Source organism: Symphalangus syndactylus, chromosome 17 (assembly GCF_028878055.3).
Source record: "Symphalangus syndactylus isolate Jambi chromosome 17, NHGRI_mSymSyn1-v2.1_pri, whole genome shotgun sequence".
NCBI lineage: Eukaryota > Metazoa > Chordata > Mammalia > Primates > Hylobatidae > Symphalangus > Symphalangus syndactylus.
Window position 1 is genome coordinate 36390924 of NC_072439.2, and position 15414 is coordinate 36406337.

General features: G+C 45.2%; 1 protein-coding gene across 4 annotated transcripts in view; it reads right to left on the reverse strand.

Moving 5' to 3' along the window:
• EIF4B (eukaryotic translation initiation factor 4B) overlaps positions 1 to 11160 on the reverse strand; it is a 34831-nt gene extending 23671 nt beyond the window's left edge. For 2 of the 4 annotated variants that reach the window (XM_055250505.2, XM_055250504.2), the window contains exon 1: positions 9683 to 11160. In XM_055250505.2, coding sequence (XP_055106480.1) covers positions 9683 to 9695 — 13 coding nt within the window. In that variant the 5' untranslated portion in view covers positions 9696 to 11160. The remainder of the gene's footprint in view (positions 1 to 9682) is intronic. The other 2 variants (XM_055250506.2, XM_063621468.1) reach the window with 1 other exon arrangement.
• Between the last annotated feature and the right edge of the window lie 4254 nt (positions 11161 to 15414).

Below are 15414 nucleotides of genomic sequence, written 5' to 3' on the forward strand. Positions count from 1 at the left end.
ATTTGAGACCTTTAATTTTGTAACTGCTTCTATTCAGTTACTACTTTCACTGCTCCTTGGATAAAAAAGATCAATAAAAATTCGTATCTCATATAACACATTCCGTATGGCAGTTTTGAAGATTGTTTGACACTTATAAACAAACCATATAAGGAGGGAATCACAACTATCCTTTTTTTTTTTTTTTTTTTGAGACAGAGTCTTGCTCTTGTTGCCCAGGCTGGAGTGCAATGGTGCCATCTTGGCTCACTGCAACCTCTGCCTCCTGGGTTCAAGCAATTCTCCTGCCTCAACCTCCTACTTGGGATTACAGGCACCCGCCACCACACTCAGCTAATTTTTTTGTGTTTTTAGTAGAGACGGGGTTTCACCATGTGGGCCAGGCTGGTCTTGAACTCCTAACCTCAGGTGATCCTCCTGCCTCGGCCTCCCAAAGTGCTGGGATTATGGTGTGAACTGCCACACCCGGTCCCATTTTTTTTTTTCTTTGAGACAGGGTCTTGCTCTGTTCTCCAGGCTGTAGTGCAGTGGTGTGGCCACGGCTATCTGCAGCCTCAAACCTCCCATGCTCATGCGATCCTCCCACCACGGCCTCCTCAACAGCTGGGACCACAGAGGCACAGCACTATGCCCAGCAGATTTTTAAAAAGTTTTTTAATTCCCTGTGTTGCCCAGGCTGGTCTCAAGTATCCTGGAGGATCCTAGGCTCAAGTGATCCTCCTGCCTCAGCCTCCCAAAATGCTGGGATTACAGGTATGAGCCATGGTGCCTGGCCACAACTATCAAGTTACAGAAAAGGAAACTAAGTCTCAGAGAGGTTAAATGAAACACTAGATGTCTGTAAAGTTACAGAGACATTAGATGGCTAAGCTGAAGATAAAACCCAAGTTTTTTCAATACGAAGTCCAAGGCTCTTTCTATATACCAAGGTATCCTTGCCTCTCAGCAGCTTATTCTATGCGAGGTTATCAAAACCACGGTAAAACGTACTGCTATCTGAAAGTGTTCAAATGTTAACAGTCATATTCCCTAGATCTCTCTGTCCCCTAGAAAAAATGTCCTCCTCTACTATGACAACACTGTATATGAGGATGTAATGCTAAAAGGAAAACACAAGAAAACCCTAATAACCACCACATTTAAGTGTTTCCCACGGTTATGGAATATTTAGTAATCTCCAAATGGCTCAACTTAAGTGAACTGACACTGCTCTTTCTTCGTGGTCCTCAGAACTTCTGAGAAGTCACCACCAATCAAGGGCTGATTCAGAAGAGCAGAGGGACTCAGTAAAGTTCCAGAACTGGCCTGATAGCAGCCACTACATGATTAAGAAAAAAACAAGCAGCTTTGTTGTAAAAAAGATCGGCTTCATGGTTTTTATAATCATGAATTTCTCCTCCATGTTCCAATTGTCACCTGATTTTTAATCCAAGAATATCAAACTCGATGTACCCCTTTGTTTAACTGAAGGTTACTTTCTCACTTGGTATCTGCCTTTCTTTCAAAATTTAACTTTCAGGAAATAAAGGTAACCAGTTTGCTATGAATGTTAACACATAGCCTTTTGGACACAATTAGAACATGAAGTATTATGGTCTCAATGTGCAAACCAGATGAACCCGGCTAAAATAATCAAAGTTGACCACGAACATGGTATTTTCTGTATCTCTCAAGGGACTTAATATTAATCCAGCTCCAAAAGTATCGTTTATGATCAACCAAATCACATTTTGAATCCATCCTACGCTTTTTTTTTTTTGAGACGGAGTCTCGCTTTGTCATACAGGCCGGAGTGCAGTGGCGCGATCTCAGTTCACTGCAACCTCCACCTCCCAGGTTCAAGCAATTTCTCCTGCCTCAGCCTCCCAAGTGGCTGGGACAACAAGCACATGGCCCCACGCCAGGCTAATTTTTTTTTTTTTTTTTTTTTTAGTTTTAGTAGACAGGGTTTTACAGTGTTAGCCAGGATGGTCTCGATCTCCTCACCTCGTGATCGGCCTCCCAAAGTGCTTGGATTACAGACGTGAGCCAACACACCCGGCCTGCTTTTTCTTTTTTTTTTTTTGCAGTGGTGCAATCATGGCTCACTGCAGCTTTGACCTTTTGGGCTCAAGCAATCCTCCCACTGTAGCCTCTTGAGTAGCTGGGACTATAGGCATGCACCACCATGCCCAGCTAATTTTAAAATTTTTTGTAGAGGCAGAGGTCTTGCTACACAGCCCAGATTGGTCTTCAACTCCTGGCCTCAAGTGGTCCACCCGTCTCAGCCTTCCAAAGTACTGGGATTAGATGTGAGCCACTGCACTTGGCCTTATTCCACAGCTTTCAAAGAATACGGTTACGGAGATGTTGGGTCTCATAGCACTTTTATTGCTGCAGCTCATATGCAAAGGTTTTTTTTTTTTTTTTTTGAGAGGGAGTCTCACTCTGTTGTCCAGGCTGGAGTGCAGTGGCGCCATCTTGGCTCATGGCAACCTCTGCTTCCCAGGTTCAAGTGATTCTCCTGCCTCAGCCTCCCGAGTAGCTGGGATTACAGGCATGTGCCACCAAGCCTGGTTAATTTTTATATTTTTAGTAGAGATGGGGTTTCACCATGTTGGCCAGGCTGGTCTCAAACTCCTGACCTCAAATGATCCACCCACCTTGGCCTCCCAAAATGCTGCGATTACAGGCATGAGCCACTGTGCCCAGCCTCATATGCAAAGATCTATGGGAGATTTTAATAAGCTAACATGAATAAGACATGAGGTAAACCACTTATAGTGCATGGGCTTATTTTAGGCTTTTTCGTGTCATTTAATTCAAAAATATTGTCTGGGATTAATAGGATGCTAGCCAGAGATCCTTACCCTCATGGGGCTTAATCTAGTATCATCGGCTAATATCCAATTATTAACCTGTCCTTCCACTGGGAGGATAAAAATAGAACTGGTGGTCAGTACAATAAGCTACAGTTCAACAAAAGAACATAACAATCTGAATAAGGTATCCCTTTCCTCTTTGTTCTATATACGTATCTTCTACCAAAACAGCAGAATGTGGAATTAATCGGCCCTTTAGTCCGATTTGGCTTAAATCAACTTTGTAGATCACAGTTTCTCAACTCTCACCCCTTGACTCCTTTGACAAACAAGTTTCTTCTTTAACGTTATTTGAAATTTCCAAACAAATTAAATATCATGACTAAAAAATATTAAAAGCACTTTTAAATCTTAGAATGTCTTTTCAAATCACAAGTCTCCCCCTCCTCTGATTGCCACCCACTCCCAGGCCCTCTGGTTAAGAAATTACTGTTGGGCCTGGTGGCTCACGCCTGTAATCCCAGCACTTTGGGAGGCCGAGGCGGGCGGATCACGAGGTCAGGAGATTGAGACCATCCTGGATAACATGGTGAAACCCTGTCTCTACTAAAAATACAAAAAAAATTAGCTGGGCGTGGTGGCGGGCACCTGTGATCCTAGCTACTCGGGAGGCTGAGGCAGGAGAATGGCGTGACCCCGGGAAGTGGAGCTTGCAATGAGCTGAGATGGCGCCACTGCACTCCAGCCTGGGCTACAAAGTGAGACTCCGCACCCCCCCCCCACCCGCCAAAAAAGGAAAAAAAAAGAAATTACTGTTGGATGAGTCTTTTTTTTTCTTTTTGAGACAGAGTTTTGCTCTTGTTGCCTAGGCTGGACTGCAATGGTGGAATCTCGGCTCACCAAAACCTCAGCCTCCCAGGTTCAAGGGATTCTCCTGCCTCAGCCTCCCAAGTAGCTAGGATTACAGGCATGCACCACCACACCTGGCTAATTTTGTATTTTTAATAGAGATGGGGTTTCTCCATGTTGGTCAGGCTGGTCTCCAACTCCCAACCCCAGGTCATCTGCCCGCCTCTGTCTCCCAAAGTGCTGGGATTACAGGCGTGAGCCACTGCGCCCCACCTGTTAGATGAGTCTTAAAAAAAAAACAGGCTAAAATTCCTTACAAGATCTTTAACTTATTTAACTGTAGCAGCAGCACTGACTCAGTCACAATATAAGCAGCAGGTTTAAAGGAATTAGCCCTTGGAAAGCAAAATCAATAAACCTAAAGTAGGTGCCCGTGTTTGTTCCACTCCATTTCATTCCAATAACTGAGAAAAGATGTTATCTAAATCCTCCATGCCCTTTGCTCCCTCAATACCTAGGCCCATTACGTGTTTAGATTTCAACAGTGTTCCCTCTGCTTTATAAGTAAAGCACTGTTTAATGCTCCAGGTTTATCAATCCTTTGCAATTCAACAATGAACTGGTCCAATTCTTTAGTTTTCTCTAAATCTTATGTGAACTGGTTAAAAAGTTAACAAATCAATCACCTCACAAAACAAAACGTGTCCCAATTATTTATACATGGTCTACAGTGGGGAACACACACCTCCAGCTCTTTATATACCCATACAGGTTTAATAAAAGATCTTAAAAACGGAAATATTGCTAAGTCCAGAAGCCCTTAAACAAGAGACAACACATTCATGGTTTTCTTAATAAACAGGATTTGTTGTAATAGATACTAAAATAAATACAGCCTACTTCTTAACTCAGAGTTTCTCTATTTCAGCACTGCTGATATTTTAGCTTAGGTAACTTCTTGTCATGGGGGGATCTTTAGCAGTTATCTCTGACTCTGCTCATTAGATGCCAATAGCAACCCCCGACCCCCATTCCACTGTGACAACCAAAAGCGTCTCTGGACACTGCCAAATGCTCTGGGGTGGGATGGGGGTTTGGGATGAAAACACTCTCCCTTAGTTGAGAACCATGTTCTAAGTGATGTTTCACTTCAATAAATAAAAAGATAAATGAAAAGGAAATGTTAGTCCTATATAAAGGACTTTTCTTTGGGGGTGATAAAAAGGTTCTGAAATTAGATAATAATGATGGCTGAACATCTCTGAATATACTAAACCCCACCAAATCATATAGGGTCTTGCTCTGCCAACCAGGCTGGAGTACAGTAGTGAGATAATGGCTCACCGCAGCCTTGACCTCCACGGCTTAAGCAATCCTCCCACCGCAGCCTCCCAAGTAGCTGGGACCACAGGTACATGCCACCACCCCTGGCTCATTTTTTAAATTTTTTTTGTAGAGACGTGGTCTCACCATGTTACTTAGGCTGGTCTTGAATTCCTGAGCTTAAGTGATCCTCCTGCCTTGGCATCCCAAAGTGCTGGGATTACAGGTATGAGCCACTGCACACGGTCCAAACTGTATACTTTAAAAGGGTAAATTTTATGGTATACAAATTACATCGAATAAAGCTGTTATTAAAAGTGAGTTCTGCCACATTCTCCATAATTAAAAGCTACTTTAGGCCAGGTGTGGTGACTCATGCCTGTAATCCCAGCACTCTGGGAGGCCAAGGTGTGAGGATCACCTGAGGTCGGGAGCTCGAGACCAGCCTGGCCAACACGGTGAAACTCCGTCTCTACAAGCACCGCTTGAACCCAGGAGGTGGAGATTGCAGTGAGCCAAGACCACGCCACTGCACTCCAGCCTGAGCCATAGAGTGAGACTCTGTTTCAAAACAAAAACAAACAAAACAAAAAAGGCTACTTTAAATAATGAATTAATGATTAACAAATGTTTCCCTAAACCAACAACATTGTATAAACACAATCAATCTACCCAGAGTGCCTAGAATTAGACTAATTACAATGGTGTTTACAGCCCAGCCATGAAAAGACACTTCATGCAATGTAATATAATATTTCACCTTCACCTTTACTGCACTATATAGATGCTCCCTGACTTATGACAAGACTGTCAGGATAAACCCTTCTCAAGTAAAAAATGCATTTACTATCCAGATAAACCCATTGTAAAGTTAAAAAGATCCCAATGCAAGCCACCCTTTGATTTAGTTGGGGATTGGGTAAGTTTAGCATAGTAGAGATAACGACTGATTCAAAACTCATAAGCTCCACCATCTTGACCCCCGTACGGGTTCAGTTACACGACCTCTCTGTGCCCAATTATTTCATTTTGACACAAGAAGATGCCATACTACCTTTTCCTTATCCCTCCAGGAATACTCAATTTGATCATATACATAATCAAACAAAAGTGCCCAATGCATGCCATGCTAACCATTACACAAAATGGGAGACAGGAGGTACACAAATTCAAGTTAAACTTCTTGATTTGGTACCTTCCCACCATCGGGACCATAGCTGTATCTATTACAAATTTAAGAAACTGGCTCATAAATGTACATAAGGCAAACCTAATTACAAATAATTACTTAAAATACCATACTCAAGTTCAGTTATTTCCTCTACCATCACGAAAAGAGAATTCCGGAATGTTTTGAGATGAAATATACCTCTTTTTTCAATGACATTACTTAGAAACACTGCTTTATCTTAATTGACACTATTCTGTATTTGTATTTAAACTTTCAAAAAGAGTTTTAGTTTTGGCCTTCTGGGTATCTTACTCACAGAATAACATATACATGATAGAGGATGGAATTTGAAACTAGGGAATCTGTAAGTAATATATAATGGCAACCCTTAAAACCATTTCACTGTGAGAGTCAGCAGTGTATGAAAACAACCACTGCAGAGCATCTTCTCCCTATAAAGATAATCAAATGAGATGTCACACAGGACGGCATTTTGAAGCATTATGGAAATGAAAGGCCTGTGCATGAGCTTACATATGTTATTTCCAATTTTAAAGTTTTTTTTTTTTTTTTTTTTTTTGAGACGGAGTCTTGCTCTGTCACCCAGGCTGGAGGGCAATGGTGCAATCTCAATTCACTGCAACCTCTGCCTCCTGGGTTACAGGCAGGAGCCACCACCGCGCCCAGCCCAACACCTGGCTAATTTTTGTATTTTTAGTGGAGACTGGGTTTCACCATGTTGGCCAGGCTGGTCTTGAACTCCTGTTCTCAGGTGTTTCACCCACCTCAGCTTCCCCAAGTGCTGGGATTACAGCCACGAGCCACTGCACCCTGCCCAATTTGAAAGCATTTTAAATGTTAACCTGTATCAAACACATTTGATTCCCTCTAGGTAAGGGGACAGCAGATAAATAATGACCACTTTCCAGATAAAGAAACTGAGATTCAAGCGGTAACTGGCTTATTACTGGCAAGTCTACTAAAGTAGCCACAATGAAAATTTGAGAAAAATGAAAAACTTCGTATTTTTAAGTTTTTTTTTTTTTTTTTTGAAATGGAGTCTTGCTCTTTTGCCCAGGCTGGAGTGCAATGGCGCAACCTCGGTTCACTGTAACCTCCCCCTCCCAGATTGAAGCGATTCTCCTGCCTCAGCCTCCAGAATAGCTGGGATTACAGGCACGCGCCACCACGCCCGACTAATTTTTGTATTTTTAGTAGAGATAGAGTTTCACCATGTTGGTCAGGTTGGTCTCCAACTCCTGACCTAGTGATCCGCCCGCCTCGGCCTCCCAAAGTGCTGGGATTACAGGCGTGAGCCACCGCGCCCGGCCTTTAAGAATTCTTTTTAAGAAGCAAAGCAAGGAATTAAGTGTAGTGGCTTAATGTATCAAGTTTCTAGGAATTCAAACTATCCTCATTCTATAGTTAGTTCTGAGACCTACCTTAGTTCTTGAAGGTCAATAATGGATCACACTGGAAACTGGTATTGCTGCAAAGAATTTTTTGGTCTCATTTAACAGTAAGAGACGTACGAAGTTGTTTTACGTATTTTCACACAGAATACCTAACATCCATTTCCCACATCAGGGAATACTGGTTACTTCACAAAGCCAATGTGACCGGAAAGAGGAGTGGGGAAACAATCCGATAAACCCCAGATTCCTCAAGAACAGACTGAAAGATGTGACTTGTGCTCAGATACCAGTACCAGCTAAAAAGATTTACTGAAGTGAATTAAAGGAGATGAGGGTTTTCAAGGGGGTAGAGTAAATATGGAAGAAAAAGAGAATGGGACGTCAGAGTAAAACCCTTTTATTAGTCTGGATTTCCCTCAACTCGGTAAAACGAAGGACATGAATTGTTGTCATATCTTCCGCCTCTAAAAATTACACAAAAGTTAAAGAGAACACAGATTTTCTTCACTAAATTACGATACTAAACTGTTAAGGTGGCAAATCCAGACCAAGTAAGTACTTTAAGCAACGGTTAGTTTAAAATATATTTAGGACTTTTACTAGCCCACTGGAGAAAAAAATATGAACATTTTTGTAAACTTCAGATGCTTTCGGCCAGCGTTCTAAACTGATGATGACTACCTTGATACTTTTAAGTTGCTAAGGAGTCTCAAAGATTATGACCTTGCTCTGTCAGCTGAGAGCAGTATGGCCTTAAATAATATTCCTCAGCTGGGAAATACCGCTAGCTCTCTGCAGTACCTCAGGATGGAAGGAGACAACATGCACAAAAGTGCTTGGTAAACTGTCAAGCGTTACACCAATGAAAGATGTTCAAACGCACCTCAATTTTCCGAAGCCAACCATAACCCTTAGCTTCTTTGTAATAGAGATGATGAATTACTAGGTAAGAAATGAGCACCCAGAGATAGAAGGTCAAATAATGTTTTGAAGAATGCAAGGTCATGCCAGAGAAAACAAACTATATTCCCCCAACTAAAATCAATGCTAAATGTAAGCAGACTTGCAAGGCACTGATATTCCCCTCCAAGGTTGTCTAAAGAAGTAAGCAACTCCAGCCACTAGTAAGTACTATTTTAAAAGTACCTGCTGGTAGTTGCACAGTTACCTTAAAAAAAAAAAAAAAAAAAAAAAGCTGAAATCTACCATTGGAGCTATCCAAATTCAACCAACATGGAAGCGCCAAAAGAGAAACTTGATCCTGGCATATAGCTGCGCTGAGTAAAAAATGCCTCCAATTGAGTATGAGAAAAAAGCCTAGAAAGAAATCTAGGTGCACACCCGTGCTTCTCCAACACGTGGGCGCGCCACACCGGGTTCCCCACCCCCATCTAACTCCAACAGCACCAACCTCCAAGCCTAACACACACACTCTTGGAAGAATACAGGCACAGGGCCACACTCTAGAAAGGGAAGAGACAACCTAAAAGGACATAAGAAGAGCGCAACACAGGCGCCTTAAAAGCTTCCCATCTGGGTTCTAGCGCACGCAGTGAAGGCGCGCCCGTCTCTACTACTCGCGTGTCTCCTACCGCGCACGCGCACCGCTGCCTTCCCCCGCCCCTCCACCGACACGCGCTCGCGTTCCAACTGCTCCCCCCCGCCCCCCCACACTTATTCCCCTGCCCCCGACTCTGGTCCGCTACAGCCTCGCGCCTTGGAGACGTAGTCTAATGTGCACTCGTCCGCGCAGCAACCGCCTCCTTCCTTCCTCCACGCCTTCACGCCGGCACGGTGCTTCACGTCTACGAAAAGGCCTCGCACCACCCGCACACCTTTCTGCGCCTCCTTCTCCAATTCAAGCCAGAGTCCACCATTACTGCCTATTCCAATCTCGCGCAAAAAGGGTGAAAAGAGTGTGAGGGGGAGGGGAAGGTGTCCTTCCCCTCCCCCCCAAACATCCCGAGGCAGTAACCTAACATGGCCACGCCGCCAGCCTGCCGCAGCCCTCAATTCAGAAAGGAACCGGTGCCAGCAATTCCCCGACTTCAGGAAATCAGTGGATCGCGCTCGGGGGGGCGTTTCAGAGACCAGTCCTTGGCCGCGCTCGGCTGCTCGCTCACCTGAGGCCGCCATGTTGGGAGAGGGAAAGAGAACGCAAAGGACCCGGATGAGGCAATCACGTGATTATAGCGGGCGCGTCGAGCTAGGAGACGCGAAGCTGGGAGGGGGCGGGGAGGTGAGGACGGAGACAGGAGGCGGGGCGGAGCTGCTCTAGGTTCGTAAAGCTGCGCGGCGAGGTGGCACGGCGTCCGACGGGAAGACATACGCGACATGTGGCCAAAGGGGTGGGGCCTGGGTCGTCGCGAAACCCCTCACGCTTTACGTAGGGCTACACGCGGGCGCGGGGCTGGAGCTGAGTCCTGGCCGGCCTCCTGACGCACAGACTTCCTGCCGGAAGAGTGGCGGGAAGGGCGGGGCTTCGCTGCTTGTTCCGCTTACTCTGCGCGGAGCCGGTGATGGATGTGGCGAAGTGGGTGTTCTGAAAGGGAAGATTCTGAGTTTAATGTACTTTTTTTTTTGAGGCGGAGTTTCGCTCTTGTTGCCCAGGCTGGGGTGCAATGGCGCGCGCGACCTCGGCTCACTGCAACCCCCGCCTCTCGAGTTCAGGCGATTCTCCTGCCTCAGCCTCCGGAGTAGCTGGGATTGCAGGCGCCCACCACCATTCGCTGCTAGTTTTTTGTATTTTTAGTAGAAACGGGATATTTCACCATATTGGCCATGCTGGTCTTGAACTCCTGGCCTCAGGCTATCCACCCGCCTCGGCCTGCCAAAGTCCTGGGATTATAGGCGTGAGCCACTGCGCCCGGCCTAGTTTTTAAAAGCCACATCAGAAATTACTGATTTTATTTTTTTTATTTTTATTTTTTGAGACGGGGTCTCGCCCTGTCGCCCATGCTGGAGTGCAGTGGCGCGATCTCGGCTCACTGCAGCCTCAACCTCCGGGGCTCAAGCAGTTCTTCCACCTCAGCCTCCCAAGTAGCTGGGACCACAGGCGAGCGCCTCCAGGACCAGCTAATTAAAAAAAAGTCTTTGTGTGGAGACGAAGTGGCGGGCTTGGGGGAGCGGTGTGTCTCCCTATGTCGCCTGGGCTGGTCTCGAACTCCTGGGCTCACGCATTCCTCCCTCCGAGGCCTCCCACAGTGCCGGGATTACAGGCATGAGCCACTGTTTGTTTTCAAATTACTTTTTGTAAAGGCAAAACAAATCGAACGTCTTGTGTAAGAATGGTTTTAATGAGGCATGTTTAGACGGAATAAGAAGGTAACAAATGCTGAACACTTAATTGCCATGGGCTTTTACCTCATTTAATGGTCCAATTTACTGACTAGGTTTAGTCCAATTTAGGCCTTTAGGATTTCTGAGACTAGGGCTATTCATGCTTCCCCTAGCTGATGTTCCATTTCATTCATTCAGTGAAAATTTGTGTTGCCCACCGTGTGCCAGGCACAGACACTTGTGGGTACAACATGGAATGTAACTGTCCCAAAAGAGGTTATATTCTAGTGGGGGAAGGACAGCTAATAAGCAACTAATAAAATATTACAACAAGTATTCTGTGAGTAATTAAAACAAGGTGGTCTAATAAAAAGTTATTAGGTGCAACTTTAGATTGCCTGTCAGAGGAGACCTCTGAGGAAGTGACATTCAGACGGAGGTCTAAATTACAAGCTGCCAGCCCTGGGAATGTCTTCTGAGGCGGTTTAGGAGAAGACAGGATGCGCAGTTGGGATTGCTGCAATATGGTGAGGGCAGGGGAGGGAAGAGTGGTACAGGATGAATCTTGAGAGATAGGGGCTGGATCATGTGAGGCTGTGTAACCAGGTTTAGGAGGTGTTTGGATTTTATCTCGAGGGGATTGGGAAAGTGTGGAATGATTTAAAGCAGAGAAATGTCATGAGTTGAAATAAAATTTTAAAAAGGGTTACTTAGTATCCTGATGTGAGTGGTGGTTACAATGGGTATATCTAGAATTCGTATGCTTAAGATTTGTGAATACTTAAGATTTGTGTACTTTATGTAAGTCATGCGTTAATTAGAAAAAAAGAGATTACTCAGGCTACTGAATGGAGAGTGCAATTTTCAGAGGTGTTTGAACCAGAGCAACTCCTTGAATAGGGCTGGGTGAAATAAGTCTGAGACCTACTGGGCTGCATTCCCAGAAGGTTAGGCATTCTTAATCACAGGATGAGATAGGAGGTCAACACAAGTTATAGGTCACAAAGACCTTGCTGATAAAACAGCATGCAGTAAAGAAGCCAGCCAAATCCCATCAAAACCAAGATGGCGACTAAATTGACCTCTCCTCACTGCTCATTATATGCCAAATATAATGCGTTAGCATGGTAAAAGATACTCCCACCAGGCCATGACAGTTTACAGATGCCATGGCAATGTGAGGAAGGGGGAGGAACCCTCAGTTCAGGAATTACCCTCCTCTTTCTGGAGAAAACATGAATAATCCACCCCTTGTTTCGCATATAATCAAGAAATAACTATAAGTATGCTTAGTCAAGCAGCCCATGCTGCTGCTCTCTGCCTGTGGAGTAGCCATTATTTTATTCCTTTTTCTTTTTCTTTTTTTTTTTTTTTTTTTGAGACAGGGTCTCACTTTGTTACCCAGGCTGGAGTGTAGTGGTGAGATCATGGCTCACTGCAACTTCCACATCCCGGGCTAAAGCAGTCCTCCTACCTTAGCCTCCCGAGAAGCCCAGACCAATGGCATGTGCCATCATGCCCAGCTAATGTTTGTATTTTTTTGTAGAGATGGGTTTTCCCCATGTTGCCCAGGCTGGTCTTGAACTCCTGAGCTCAAGTGATCTGCCTGCCCCAGCCACCCAAAGTGCTGGGATCATGGGTGTGAGCCACCACACCTGGCCAATTCTTTTATTCCTTTGCTTTCCGAATAAACTTACTTTCACTTTATGGACTTGCCCAGAATTCTTTCTTGCATGAGGTCCAAGAACCCTCTCTTAGGGCCTGGATCTGGACCCCTTTCTGGTAACACAATAATGGAAGAGAAGGTCCAGTTAAAGGGTTGTTGCTCCGCTAGGTGTGGTGGCTCACACCTGCACTTTGGGAGGCCGAGGCTAGCAGATCACCTGAGATCAGGAGTTCAAGACCAGCGAGGCCAACATGGCGAAACCCTGTCTGTACTAAAAGTACAATTTTTTTTTTTTTTTTTTTTGAGATGGAGTCTTGCTCTCTCACCAGGCTGGAGTGCAGTGGTGCTATCTCGGCTCACTGCAACCTCCACCTCCTGGGTTCAAGCGATTCTCCTGCCTCAGCCTCCTGAGTAGCTGAAACTACAGACACGCGCCACCATGCCTGGCTAATTTTTTGTATTTTAGTAGAGACAGGGTTTCACCATGTTGGCTAGGATGGTCTCGATCTCCTGACCTCGTGATCCGCCCGCCTCGGCCTCCCTAAATGCTCATGCCTATAATCCCAGCTACTCAGGGAGGCTGAGGCAGGAGAATCACTTGAGCCTAGCAGGCAGAGGTTGCAGTGAGCCGAGGTTGTGCCACTGCACTCCAGCCTGGGTGACAGAGCGAGACTCTGTCTCAAAAAAAAAAAAAAAAAAAAAAAATGTTGTTGCTAGCTAGGAGCTGTGGCTCCTGCCTGTAACCCTAACTACTAGAGAGGCTGAGGTGGAAGGATTGCTTCGGGCTAGGAGTTTGAGGCTGCAGTGAGCTATAATCACAGCATTACACTCCAGCCTGGGCAATAGAGCGAGACAGACTATATCCCTAGAGAAAAAAATGGTTGTTGCTGCCCAGGCCACATAACTTTTCATGGGCTGTAGGCACTTTTGCCTAAATAACTATAATAGTTATCGAAGATAACTCCTAAGATTTTGGCATGAGCTGCTGGGCAATGCCTTTTACTTAGATGGTAAAGCCTGGGTGGAACAGGTTTGGAGAGGGCGTGTGGGCCCTGTTTTGGCCCTGCTATGTTTGTGATATATACTAGTCGAGTGCTTCTCAGATTTTAATGTTTACCAATCACCTGGAGAATTTGTTTTAACTTTTAAGTCAGATTCCAATTCAGTGGGACTGAGATGAAGCTTGAGATTCTCTATTTTTTGTGGTTTGGATCATTAAAATGGAATGAAATCTGAGAATTAAGACCATTAACTTAAGAATTAAGTTGACTGTTGGAGGCAGTAGATTTCAGAAGGTTCAGAGAAAAGCCAAATAAAATAGGAATGTGTTGGGTAGGGAGAGACTTCTAGTTACTGAGCATTTAAAATATCCCAGTGTCATGGCACTTAATGAACTGGCTTATTTAGTCTTCACAGTGGCCCTACAAGGTTGATGAGATTAATCTCATTTTTAGTTAATGACAGCAAGATTCAGAAACAAGAAGTATCAACCAGGCGCGGAGACTCATGCCTGTAATCCCAGCACTTTGGGAGGCCGAGATGGGCGGATCACCTGAGGTCAGGAGTTCGAGACCAGCCTGGCCAACATGGTGAAACCCCATCTCTACTGAAAAAAAAAAAAAAAAAAAATAGGCCAGGCACAGTGGCTCACCCCTGTAATCTCAGCACTTTGGGAGGCCGAGGTGGGCGGATCACCTGAGGTTGGGAGTTGGAGACCAGCCTAATCAACATGGAGAAACAGTCTGTACTAGGCCGGGCGCGGTGGCTCACACTTGTAATCCCAGCACTTTGGGAGGCCGAGGCGGGTGGATCACGAGGTCAGGAGATCGAGACCACGGTGAAACCCTGTCTCTACTAAAAATACAAAAAAAAAAAAAATTAGCCGGGCGTGGTGGCGGGCGCCTGTAGTCCCAGCTACTCGGAGAGGCTGAGGCAGGAGAATGGCGTGAACCCGGGAGGCGGAGCTTGCAGTGAGCCGAGATTGCGCCACTGCACTCCGGCCTGGGCGACAGAGCGAGACTCCGTCTCAAAAAAAAGAAACAGTCTGTACTAAAAACACAAAAGTAGCCAGATGTGGTGACACATGCCTGTAATCCCAGCTACTAGGGAGGCTGAGGCAGGAGAATCGCTTGAACCTGGGAGGTGGGGTTGTGGTGAGCTGAGATAGCACCATTGCACTCTACCCTGGGCAACAAGGGTGAAACTCTGTCTCAAAAATAGATAAATAAATAAAATACAAAAATTAGGCGGGTGTGGTGGCAGGCACCTGTAATCCCAACTACTTTGGAGGCTGAGGCAGGAGAATTGCTTGACCTGGGAGGCAGAGGTTGCAGTGAACCGAGATCAAGCCACTGTACTCCATCCTGGACGACAGAGTGAGACTCCCATCTCAAGAAAAAGAAAAAAAAAATCCTGCCATTTTTGATATCATGAATGAACCTGGAGGACATTATGCTAGGTGAGGAAATTTTTTTTTTTTTTTTTTTAATGAGATGTAGTCTTGCTCTGTCACCAGGCTGGAGTGCAGTGGTGTGATCTTGGCTCACTGCAACCTCCGCCTCCCAGGTTCAAGCAGTTTTCCTGCCTCAGCCTTGTGAGTAGCTGGGACTACAGGCACACACTGCCACGCCCAGCCAAGTTTTTGTATTTTAGTAGAGACGAGGTCTCATCATGTTGCCCAGGCTGGTCTTGAACTCCTGAGCTCAGGCAATCTGCCTGCCTTGGCCTCCCAAAGTTCTGGGATTACAGGTTTGAGCCACTGCGCCTGGCCTATTCCACTCACTTCTATTTTGTTAAAGTTAGGTAGCTAAAATAATGGATATATTATTGTTTTCTGTTTTCTCTCCCCACAATCCAAGCAAAATATATCACTACTTTAAAGATGTGTATTTCTGTGGAATAAAAGATTTT